The 12,370-nt window shown below is 52.1% G+C and overlaps 4 protein-coding genes across 4 annotated transcripts; all 4 read right to left on the bottom strand.

Moving 5' to 3' along the window:
* Positions 1–1,464: 1,464 nt before the first annotated feature.
* Positions 1,465–3,650, bottom strand: SPSK_10762 (uncharacterized protein; the record flags this gene model as incomplete). The annotated part of the gene is made up of 6 exons (XM_016737049.1): positions 1,465–1,747; positions 1,812–2,064; positions 2,121–2,783; positions 2,864–3,199; positions 3,283–3,307; positions 3,384–3,650. The coding sequence occupies 6 exons, from the start codon at positions 3,648–3,650 to the stop codon at positions 1,465–1,467; spliced, it is 1,827 nt and encodes a 608-aa protein (XP_016591718.1).
* A 1,398-nt stretch (positions 3,651–5,048) lies between these two features.
* On the bottom strand, positions 5,049–6,334 carry SPSK_07587 (taurine catabolism dioxygenase TauD; the record flags this gene model as incomplete). The annotated part of the gene is made up of 2 exons (XM_016734246.1): positions 5,049–5,241; positions 5,289–6,334. 2 exons carry the CDS (start codon positions 6,332–6,334, stop codon positions 5,049–5,051), a joined length of 1,239 nt encoding a protein of 412 aa, XP_016591717.1.
* A 918-nt stretch (positions 6,335–7,252) lies between these two features.
* SPSK_07315 (amino acid transporter, AAT family) lies at positions 7,253–9,031 on the bottom strand (the record flags this gene model as incomplete). Its single annotated transcript, XM_016733979.1, has 1 exon — positions 7,253–9,031. One exon carries the CDS (start codon positions 9,029–9,031, stop codon positions 7,253–7,255), a length of 1,779 nt encoding a protein of 592 aa, XP_016591716.1.
* Positions 9,032–10,133: 1,102 nt separating this feature from the next.
* On the bottom strand, positions 10,134–11,972 carry SPSK_07289 (arylsulfatase; the record flags this gene model as incomplete). Its single annotated transcript, XM_016733953.1, has 1 exon — positions 10,134–11,972. The coding sequence occupies one exon, from the start codon at positions 11,970–11,972 to the stop codon at positions 10,134–10,136; it is 1,839 nt and encodes a 612-aa protein (XP_016591715.1).
* Between the last annotated feature and the right edge of the window lie 398 nt (positions 11,973–12,370).

Genomic DNA, 12,370 nt, shown 5'->3' with positions numbered 1-12,370 from the left:
CCCTAACTAACCCTAACTAACCCTAACTAACCCTAACTAACCCTAACTAACCCTAACCCTAACCCTAACTAACCCTAACTAAACCCTAACCCTAACCCTAACTAACCCTAACTAACCCTAACTAACCCTAACTAACCCTAACTAACCCTAACTAACCCTAACCCTAACTAACCCTAACTAACTAAGCGACGAGGTTAGTTCTGTACGTGTGATCGAGAACATAAGAGAGACGGAGGAGGAGAAGAGAGAAGAAGAAGAGAACGTGTCGTCTCGTGTTCGATGGGATTATACACAGGCCTTCCTTCGTTACTAGGCGCCCCCTTTCTCTTTTTTTTTTTTTTTTTTTTCTTCTCCTTTTTCGTTCGAGTGTGGGTTGGGCGTGTGGAGAGTGACGTCTCCTCTCGACCCTTTTTTTGTAGTTGGCCGGTAGTTTGAAAAGGCGTACGGGCCCCCCCCCCCCCCTTAGGGGTTTAGGGTTGGGGTAGACGAGCGCCGGAATCCGCCAAGGTCTTGGTGGACGAGCGCAGGACAGACGTTCGGCGAAAAACAGGGCCCCACAATAAAAGCCCCCCGTAAGAGAGGCTCGACTTGCGCCGAAAGTCGAAGCGAATGGCTGCTAGGGTAGGTTTATCTTATATGTTAGGCTCCCACTAGTGAGCCTCACTGTAGGTTACGACGTCGTTGAGGTACGTATAGTATGTTTCCGATTTGGCGTACCACTGAAACATCGAGTTAATGGCCTCGGTCAGTTCAGCCGAGCTCGTCTTGTCGATGCAGTTCGTGTCGACCCAGAGCCACTTTAACCCGTGAAGTTTTGTTTGTTGGCAAGCTCCTTTTATCTTGGAAAACCCGGCCTTTTTCGAGGCCACACGGAGGTCCTGCCAGTCTTGATATGAAACTTCCCCCCGACCCCATGTATGCGATAGGATGGCGTATGGAGGGATGTCGTCTCCGAAGAATTCCTCGAGTAACAAGGACTTGGTATTGATCAGCCGCATTTTTATCGCAATTGCCTCGGAACTGGTAATATTTATAATGAGGGACTCTTGGCGGTAGAATGAAGGGTCGGGTAGTTGGACGAGTTAGGCTACCATTTTGCATAGGTCAGCAAAGTTCTGTATATGATGAGAGTCATGATTGGTTCATGACTGTTACACGGGGCTTGGGCGGGTATCGGGGTCGACGGCGGCCATAAGGCGGCGAAGGATCATGAGGGAGGACAGGCGAATTGGCTTCTAGTGTTCTGCCACTGTAGAGTAACGAGCCATGGTACTTTTGGAGTACAACCAAGTTGGAGGTTAAAGCCACTGGTGCCTAAAAATGGGCCACGATCAAAAAAAGTTAACTAAAATTTCAGCTACACCCATTTCGCCTTTTACTATACAAGTACTGAAGTAAATACGATCCATGTAATAATAACACCTTATCAAACGGCGTGGGTGTAGGGAGTGTAATATAGTTATTTTACACGGAGTCCGACACGGCCCGTTCCGTAAGAACGCCCACTTCCTCCTTACCGAATCCAGTTGTGACACCCTTGTTGCCGTTACGCGGAATATCGCCAATCCGGTGACCAGCCTTATCGTGCTCGGCATCCCAGGTGGCCAGTTCATCAACAGGCACCTTAACCAAAATGTTCGTCTCTGCGCCGTCATCTAGAATATCGATTCGTTGGCGGATACGGTAACCACGGAAGACAGGCACCCAATATATCCACGCCCAGTAGTACAAACCGCAGGCCACGACACTGTAACGTTAGAGATACATTTTGAACAATGTTTAAAGAAGGAAAGGAGAGGAGGAATACGTACATTCCAATACCAGTCAAAATATACGCCGAATACAGGAAAGAAACATCGCCGCCGTAGATGCCACCTTTCGGCGGGTACCAGGGCATAACGACGGCGTACAGGTTGACGAGAATGTTAAAAATGACAGCCACATGCCAGGCCTTAAATTCAGGCTGTGGTAGCTTGGCACGGGCACGACGCCAGCGGACAATATAGAGCCCGGCACCCATGAGTAAGTTAAAGATGGACGACGGATACACCTTTGTATCAACAACTGGAAAAAGTTAGTATGGTAGAATAAAATATATTCGAGAGGCTGTGTGGTCATACCAAAGTTGAATGCATCACCGGCAGGGGGGGCCAGGATCATAATGATCGTCAAGCCATACGCGACCGAGTACGGCCCCAGGGGCGTGCCAAAAGGACGAGTCGAAGACCAGAAGCGCGGGAAAGGAAGCACGCCCTGTCGACCACATTCGCGTATAACACGTGACTGGCCCAGCAGGACCGCGACCAGGTTGCCGAAAGAGCTGAGGGCAATAAGCACATTCAACCCGCGCACTGCATGGCTGTCACCAAAGACGGCCTGGAAGAAGAGACTGGCAGCAACCTGGCTGGAAGAAACAAGCGCGGCCTTTGGCACAGCCGCAAAGTACGCAACATTGGCAAAAATATATAGGATGGCCACGATCAAGAGGGCAATGAAAGCGTTGCGGCGAAGCTGTTTGACGGGGCTTTTGATTTCGTTGACGACGTTGAAGGCGTTGGCATAGCCACCGTACGAAAAGATGATTTTGTACAGCGCATTGGTCAGGCCGTACGCCGTGGCAGTGCCTTCAAACGGTTTGATGAAGTTGGCATGTGGGTCGGCCACACGAGTGTGCCCCCCAAGCACTACGAGTCCCGTGATAGCGATGAATGTCAGGGTAATTACCTTGACAGTGCCGATGGCGTTAGACAAATAGTAGGACGTTTTCGTGTGGAATGCAACAACTAAGCATAAGAAAAGGTTAGTTAGTATAGAGAGCGTATTACAATGGCAACGGCATTGAGAAAGCACATGAATCACTTACTTAAAAAAGCCACCGAGTAACCGGCCAATGCGACGCCCTTAAGCTGCCAGTTGGTCGGTGTGTGGCCATTGGCCCTGAACAGGTACTGTGCCAACACAATGGAGTTGCTGCTGCTGAAGGACAGCACGACCGTCTGGAAGGCAAAGGCAACGGGGAACAAGAAGCGTGGCCGAAGGTAGGCCTGCTCGAGGTAGACCGTCTCTGCACCCGAGCGATTGGGGAAATACGCGGCAAATTCAAGATACACGGTCAGCGCTGTCAGCGACATGAGAAAGCCAATAACCCAGAAGATCATGCTCAAGCCGACGGAGCCTGTGCCACCAAGGATAGAAGAAGCTAATGCGGCGTGTTAGTACGACATACGACGTTTTATATCGTCGCCTGTCATGAACTGCCGGAGCAACGCGAACAAAACTCACGGGTTGAGAACACGCCCGTGCCAATCTGAACGCGTTTTGTCAGTCATCAAATAAAAGGAGCGGGCGAGGTTATGTAGATGTTGTTAGGTCTTTGAACGCACCATCATGCTGACATTGAGGAAAATGATGGTCACAGGCCCAACAGAATAGCCTAGCGGCGAATTCCTCTCAACCGGCGCTCCGGTAGCCTCCTGGTAGGAAGGTAGCGAGTTGTTGCCGCCTTTTTCATGGATATAGGTAAGATTGCCGTCGGTGATTTCATCTGGACCGCTGCTATCCCCCGAGTAAAAGTTGTTGTCGTTGTTTCTAGCGGCACCGTCGTCTCCACCACGAAAGCGGCTCACGGTGCTGCGGAAGTAGGATGCCATGGTAATAACTGTATGCTACCGAGAGAGATAGGCAAGACAAGTAAGACGGATGAATTGAATGATTGGCAAGTGTAGGCCGTAAATAAGCACTATAAGTAGGCCGTGTGCCAGTGTGCACGAGGATGCCGATAGTGATCGTCACGACCTTGTACGATAACGAGCTTATATATTGGTTAACGGACCACGGATCAGTCCAACTGTGGTATCCCCTTCCTCGCTCTCCCTGATATCGTCCATTTGCGTGCACAGACCAGGACGACTGCGTCGATGACGGCAGCCTTTGCAGCTATGGCATGCCGAATCCTATTTTCCATTAGTGGCAACGGAGCGGTCAAATCTCCACGTTCTGTATGTCGTTCGTGTTCCGAGACATTTTCGGCGTTGCGGTGCGTGGGGGAAATGCCAACGTGCCACGTCTTAGAAATCCGTGTATTTCCCGAAACGGAAATGCTGTCCCATGCAAAGGCTGCACGGAATTTATGGCCTTGATAGCATCATGTCCGTTGGTTGGTTAAGAAGGCACCGATGGAGTTTGGGGGCCGGGGATAATGATGATCAGGGGAAGACATGCTGGCTGCCTCGGTAGGCTAAAAGTTGCGCTGTGAGAGTTGGAGAAAGTTCGCTGCGCGTACCAGTGTGACGGTATAAAAGTCGAACATACGAATACGAACTACTGTTGCAGATATTCGCAGAAAATAAGAATCTAAAGGAAGCCGACATATCGCATTGGTAAGTGCAGGCCACTTTAAACGGAGAAGACAACGGACTTGAGAGTACAACGGGCCGTCTTTTTTGTCCATTTCCTTGCGGTGTAAATGATACACCGGTGGCTACTAGACGGTAGGCGCAACCCAGGGTTTCTGCTACATCAAAACCAGGGGCGATCCTTTCAGCCCCTCGTTGCCGGCGGGCAAACACGACAGTTCTGGTGACATCCCGCGCACGCGCAAGTGCCGTCTCGAAAGGCGTGCTTCTCGACCAATTAGCTTTGTGGTCGACGTATCGCCATATGTACGAAATTTGTGCAAAGATAGGTGAAATACTTTATTTGCCCACGCTACCCAGTCCTGGGGTCTGATTGCGATGAAGAAATACCAGGATGGGATTTTAAGGCATTCCATAGAAGAGTTAGCAAAAAAAGGAAAAAAAGAGAAAGAAGGAACAAACGGTGCACAAGACACGTGTTTCCAAAGGTGAAAACATTTACAGAATATCATTTGTAAGCACTGGGAGTACAATAGACATATTCATCTTTATCATTAAATGCGACTATTGGTTTGGTTAGAAACCCCAGTTGCTCGGACCCGAGGTAACCAAAAAAAGAAACCAAAAAAACCACCTTCCTTGCTCGCCGCTATCTCAGTAACTGTATATCGACCGCAATGTCACATTGCCAGGTCACGATGTTGCCGTCTCCGTGGCCGCGTCTTTTTGTTTTCCTTTGCTGGCACTCCTCACCGTCGGGACGAGAGGGAATACCGAGTTCTCTGGCGTAACACCGTCGTAAAGGTGGTCCCAGCGGTCTTGGAGGGCTGCCGCTGTCGGCCACGCATTTTCAGGGTCCCGGAGCCAGAGGCGGAGTAAATGTCGTCTGACAGTCAGTCGAGTCTTTTTAAAATGTAGTCATAGCGTACTTACTGTTTCTCGGGTGAGTCGGTAAAGGCACCTCTGGCGTGGAAAATGCTCAGGTTGTTAGCGAACTGGATGTCACCCCGGCGAAAGTGCAGCGCCACTGCATTGCGCTCTGCTGTGTAATGCACGGCGTCAAGGGCCTCAGCCTGTGCCTCTGTAATAGCCGGGATGTCCGACGATCGTGGTAGGCCCCAGTAGCCTGTGAACGCGCGCCGTGCATATTGGATAACGAGTCGATCACTGTCGTCTGGCACCCTGTGCAGCAAAGGCCGGAGGACATACTTCGACTCTGTCTTGCCAAAGCTATCAAATGCCCATGGTTCCGCAAGGGTCGTGATCAGGTCCGGTCGGGTCTTCGCGAGCTCATTGTACACGCGGTAGCTACTTGACAAGTAGCTCTCGCCGCCATGGGCGGACTCCTGCAGTGCAAACAGGGCAATCACATCGCCGGCATCTGTGTGGAACACCTGCTTCTCGGTCGTATAAGCCGGGGCCCCGATACTGGCAGCGTCCACCGTGGCGGTCAGATCCTTGATGTGGGCGAGTACCACATCGGCGGGTCTCCCATCAAACTGCGAGTCCTGCCGACCGCGCACTGGAGCGACATGCGCCGAAATTCCGGCGAATAGAATCACATTCTCCTCAAGGGAGTGCTCTTCTACCGGGATGCCGCGGATGACCTTGAAGCCACGACCGTGGTGCACCTCCCGTGAGACATCACGCAACGTGGCGTGCAAGTCAGGGAGTGGAAACGTCTCTTGGCTGACAAAGCCCAGAGGTTTGTTGAGGCCTTTGAAATGTTTCAGAGCACGATGTAGCTCAGAAATATTGTCTGCGCTGAGGACATAGTTCCAATCGTATTTTGACGCGGCCAGGCTCTCCGGGTCCCAAGCCAGCTCAGAATGCAGCTGCTTTGGGAATCCCTCGGGCAACACAGGGTTCAGTTGTTCGGTCTCCGCGCGGCGCTTGGACCGTGCTTTGAACTTGTCGAAATCGGGGGAGTAGCCAATATCTGGCTGGCCAGGTGGCCCGCGCTCAACCACAGCAGTCATTTTGTGACAACTTCAAGTGTTGCAGCAGTAACGTCCGTTGTGTTTGGTGGAATGGCTCTATCTTTCACTTGTCGTTCTGTGTTGTAGAACTATATTTGTAATGCTCGCGTTCTTTGCATCTCAAATTTCCTAGAGGGACGATGTTTTATTTCCTCCTCTTTTACTTTTCACGTGAAAACGATTCCTGTTTTTGCAAAAGACCTCGTCGTAATATCCAACCACGCGTTGATAGCGTCATGCGGGGCACTTCCGTGTCACCTCCGCGGGTTTGGCACGTCATCGACAGAAAAGGGCAGGTGTTAGCTGAGAAGAGCTCGTGGGGGGCAGGTGGCTGAGGAAATGGACAACCGTCAGGTCATTGTGCCACAATGTCAATAAATCGCGAATCTTCGGCATGATACGTCGCAGATCCCAAGTGTCCTGGTTAAAGACAGCTGCTGGGGGAAATATGTGGCTTGTCCCTCACTGACACATTGCTTCTTCGAAACTCGATCAGCCACGACCACCGCCTCCAAACCTGTAGCGTGCGTGATGCTTGCAATTTGCCCACGGACTGATCTGTGGATTGTGGCACCTACGACGTCCATCTATCTAACTCTCCCAAGGTTGTCTACAGGGGCAGTGTTACGGCCCTTCTTAGATGACATCCAACCTTGGTCAGCCGAGTTTCTTGGGAGTATTGTGTCGCATGCGGCGCTGTCAAGCGAATATCTGCATTAGATCCTGGTTCATTCTCCCCGGGTTTCTGTAGGATCTCATTATTGATCAAAATCTAATAGCAGCTTGTCGCGTGATTGCGCTAGAGGTATCATAAAAAACCAAGTACAAAAATAAAGAGTCTCTCTCCGGCTATTTCAAAGCCATCTAGGCCCTCAATTCGCAAAGAGCATTTCAGTTCACGGTGGCTGATTACCACCCTTAATCCCAAATCCAGCTAACCCAGGCAATCCATTTGCCATACTTGGTGTCAGGCTCCTCTTCGTACTGGGCCACCTGCTCAAGTGCTTCAGCAAGAGGAACGGTCTCCAAATTGACAATCTTGGTGCGCTTGTAAAGCTTCCAAAAGAGATAGGCGATGAGGACAAGCGGGATGTCAAGATAAGCCGAGACAAAACCTGCGGGGTCCCAGTTGCCCTTGGTGAAGACCTTAAATCCGCCGGTGAACAAGATCAGGACACACATGACCAGGCCGAACCACGAGCTGACAACGGTCCACGAGTTGTACCAAGGCAAGCGGTTGGCCGGGATTCCCTGGATGCTGAAGGCTTTCCGCAGGCGCAGGTGGTTGATGAGAATGGTGATCCAGCTGACGAGGACACCGGCTGCGGTGAGATCGACCAGCCACCAGAAGACATTGAGGGCGCTGTCAGAGAGGGTCATGAAGCTGAGGAACATGAAGAGTGTGAAGAGTCCGACAGCGACGTAAGGTGTACCCCAGCTCGTGGTGCGGAGGAAAATGCGCGGTGCTTGCTTCTTGAGGGCCAGGCCGTAGAGGACACGAGTGCCCGAGAGCAAGGCCTGGTTAGACGAGGACCACGCAGAGGTGATAACTACGGCGTTGACAACTGACGGGATGGCTGGTAGACCAGCCGCGGACGCGGCAATAACAAAGGGACTCTGGGCAGCGGTGCCAGACTCGTCGTCCAGGCGCGGGTCGTTGCTAGCCACAAGCATACCGACAATCAACACGGCCAACACGTAGAAAACGGCAATGCGCGCAAAGACACGCTTGCAGGCACGTGGGATGGCCCGTTGTGGGCTGCGCGTTTCGGCAGCGGCCATGGCGAGCGACTCGACACCGGCAAACGAGAAGACAGCGCCCGTCATGACACTCCAGTAGCCCAAGAAATTGCCCCAAGCACCGGACGCAATAAACTCGACAAATGGGCCAGGATCCTTCCAGTAATAAAAACCAATGCGCGGCGTGCCCGGCACACCGCCCAGATCGACGACCAACCCAAGGATGATGAGGAAGACGACCAACAGGACTTTCAAAAAAGCAAAAAAAAACTCGACTTCGCCAAAAACGCGGATGCGCGCAAAGCCGACGATGTTGGTCAAAATAATAAACACGACAATCCACACAGCCGGCGTGATGTCTGTCCAGAACTGGAAGAGCACGCAGATGGCTGTGATCTCCGTCGGTATGGACAGCAGATTTCCATAAATCAAATTGCATCCGACGGCAAAGCCCCATGCCGGGTCCACCAGTACTTCGGCGTGCCGCACAAAAGCACCCGTCACCGGGTATAGCGCCGCCGTCTCGCCCAGCGCAAACTGCACTGCACACACGACCAGGCCGACAGTGCCATAGCCCAGCAGCGCGCCCAGGGGACCTGCTGTCTGAACAGCGCCGCCCAAGCCCAGGAACAGACCAGTACCAATTGCACCGGCAATGCCTAACATCGACAGGTGTCGCTGATGTAGGCCGCGCTTCAGATCGCGGTTCTCGGCCGTTGTTAGCAGGCCATCGTCGACTGGGTTGTCATCGTTGTCAAGGACCCCGTCAGTGGGTCCGTAGCTATCATATGCGCCGCTTTCGACCAGTGCGGGATCTTTGCCGTGTGTGCGGTACGACGCCGGGCGTTCGGACGCCATGAGAAGAGGTGTTGTCGAAGAAGATGCGTCGATATCGTCGAGGTCGTCGTTGGTATTGGAGGGATGTGAAGTGGACGATGCGAAAGTCTGCCCGCCCATGTTGGAGGCCAGGTGGCCGTCCGCTAACGAAAGCGACTACACACTTGAAAAAAATTGTGTGAAAAAGTCTACAAAATATTACCTAAAATGCGGGCAGAAAATACAAGAGAATACGGGGCGATGTGGACTTTGTACAAAGCGGTTTACTTCGCACTAGCATCTTCTTTCGGTGGGGAGACCAACACGAGAGGCACTGAGGGCGTCGTGTCTGGTGTTTTTGCGGCATCGGTGCTCAAGTGGAGACCTGCAAAACGTCATTTTGGTGCTGAAGCACGCTGTGAAAAATAGTGGGGTTCAGTCGGTCTTATCCGATAGGTATCTCCTCTCGTAATGGCGACAATCTTGGACGGGCCCTCTCGAAGAGGCAGGAGCAACACTGGCTTCCAAGAGAAAATGAGAAACTGACCGCCAACAACAAGCAAAGGTCCCTAAAAGACGGAAATTTTTCCTGAAAACGCATACCTTTGAAGCGACCATAATTCACGGGGCAAGAGAGGAGAAGGATATACATCAGTGCGTCTTACGTCGTGTCCGATGAAAGGGCAAATTGTGTGATACAGTAAGGAGAATTGTAAGGACAGATGATCCATGAATGCCAACTTCAATCTCAACGAGACAGACGCAATCATAAAGACTAAGCGATACTCCGTGTACATCCGAAGGCTTTCTGATGCTTATCGCCTCCCGACGCATGCGTACTCTGTATTCTACGGATACGACGCAGGTTGCTTACATACTCAATTGCGCCGCCAATGTGTTACTGAGCCGTCGTAATTAGCGTCATCCGACATTGGTGCCATCGCAATATGTTTTCCGTCTTGGAGATGACTTCCAAGATTGTGGGATTATATAATATATTTTTATTTGCGGATATTCTTTTTATTCTTATTCTTTTTTTTTTTTTTTTACGAATAATTATAACATGCTTTTTTAAAAGTCTATTTCTTTAAAACAATACTTAATTTTTGACACATTAAAAACGAAGTCCATCTTAAGAACAGTTGCAGATTTTGAAGCAAAACATCAAATGGAACCATAAACGGAGACAACGTCTTGCTAATTTTACGATGCCACGGTCTCCGTAACTGTGATATGAACGGTCTTACTTGGCAACGACACGACGCTCAAAACGAGGAATCTGCTTGGTGAACGCTGCTGGGTCGTCACGGGCACCGTCTTTCCAGTACTCGTACTCGATCCACTCGTTCTCTGGCATCTGTTCCTCCATGGCAGCCATCCACTTGCCGAGTTCCGGGCTGAGAGGAACCACACCCGTCTCCAGCACATACTGGTCCCACAACTTGATGAGCTCCTTAAGACGCGCGGGCTCCTCCTCGGCGAGATCGTGGATCTCACCTGGGTCCTTCGCAAGGTTATAGAGCTGCCACGTTTCTGTGCCCTTTGGCTTGGGAATGAAGACAATTTTCCAGTCGCCCTTGCGAACAGCCGCGCGGCCACACGTTTCCCAGCCGTGAATAAATTCCTTGTCGTGGATACGCTCGGCCGTGTTAGCCAGGTAGGGCACCATGGACTTGCCGCGCATGCTGACAATCTCGCGGCCCTGGTAGTGCGGAGCCGGATGCTGGACGCCGGCCATTTCGAGGATCGTGGGCACAATGTCCATCACGGTAGCGAACTGGTGTGTAATGCTGCCGGGATCGGCTGCCCCGACGGTTGAGTTCCACGACGCACCAACAGGCGGCTTCATCAGGAACGGCACACGCACACCGCCCTCTGTAGTGTAAGCCTTGTAGAGGCGACTGGGTGCGGTGGCAGCCTGGGCCCAGCGTGGACCGTACCAGATAAAGGAGTCGCCGTTTCCAAGGTTGTCAATGTTATTGTTGTAGTACTTCTTCAGATGGCCGACCATGCTGCTCTGCACAATGGGGTAGGCCTCGTACGCAGCGCCCTCAGCGCCGTTGTCCGAAAGAAAGCACACAAATGTGTTGTCGAGCTCTCCCGTCTCCTCCAAGTAGTCAACCACCTTTCCAACGTTGATATCGATGCACTCAACCATGGCCGCAAAGACCTCCATCGCCCGACATGAGTTGGCGCGCTCTTCTTCTGTGAGGGCGGCCCACTCCTTGACTTCGTCTGCCACGACCGGGTGCGGCTCCACGTCCACCGGGACCATGCCCAGCTTTTTGAGGCTTTCAAGACGCTTCAGCCGCAGAGCGTCGGGGCCATCATTGTACACGCCGCGATACTTCCGGACCAGCTCCGGCGGCGCCTGCAGTGGCCAGTGTGGTGCTGTAAATGGCAAATAGCCAAAGAAGGGCTTCTGCTTTTCCTCCTTGCTCGCTTGGCGGTCCTTGAGGTACTGCAGCATCTTATCGCCGTAGCCATTGGACGAGTACCAGTTATCGGGCAGCTTGCGCACATACTCGCCATCTTCGCTATGCAGCGCAATAAAGCTCATAGTCATGAACTCGGGCGTTGTGTCCTTATCACGCAGCTGTGGTTCGTAAGCATAGTGGTTGCTGCACGCCGGAAGATGCGCAAAACTGCGCGTGAAGCCGCGCGCCTTGGGGCTGTGTTCGGGCGTCAGGCCCAAGTGCCACTTTCCCGACATAAGTGTCTCGTAGCCAGCGTCACGCAAAATCTCGGGTACGGCGGCCACGCGCTCGTTGAGGTAGCCCTCGTAGCCGGGCATACCACGCTGCACCGCCGTAGACATAGTGCCGTTGGGATCATTTTGGCCCGAGATGTTTGTCCACTCAATCAGGTTGCCCAGACCAGCAATATGATGGTCGGTGCCCGTCATGATCATGGCCCGCGAGGGGGAGCACGCAGCAGCTGCATGGAAGTCCGTGAAGCGGATGCCGTTGTGTGCCAGCTTGTCGAGGTTTGGTGTGTTGATTTCGCCGCCGAATGAGCCAATGTCAGAAAAGCCCAGGTCATCTGCCACGATGACGAGGAAGTTGGGTCGCTTCGAGGCCATATCGACGTGCCACTGATGACGGGATGAATGTGTGTGGTGAGTCGTAAAACTTGAAGAGTAAGTAGCTAAGACGGCGCTTGTTGGTAGTTGGTTGTGCTTGATGGTGCTGGACTGGGAAGAAAGAATTAAATAAGTGCTTTACTCAAAATCGAACGAACGAATACAAGGGCCGTCATCTTGATTATTTTGTCCAATTCGAACGGCCTTTCTTATACGGATAGGTTACATTACTATGCAACGATTTCGGTCATGTTCGGCCGCATGAGAGCTCGCGTGTTGCAGGGACGCCCACGCGTGATGCCTGAAGGGGTTAGTGCGGGTTCCGCGAAAGACACTCGGTATCGATATGTGTTACAAGATTCCCGAGTTCCGTCTTTACACCGGGAGTCGGAATGCGG

The sequence above is a fragment of the Sporothrix schenckii genome (genome assembly GCF_000961545.1).
Source record: "Sporothrix schenckii 1099-18 chromosome Unknown Cont41, whole genome shotgun sequence".
Classification (NCBI taxonomy): Eukaryota; Fungi; Ascomycota; class Sordariomycetes; order Ophiostomatales; family Ophiostomataceae; genus Sporothrix; species Sporothrix schenckii.
This window is presented reverse-complemented; position numbering and strand designations above follow the sequence as displayed.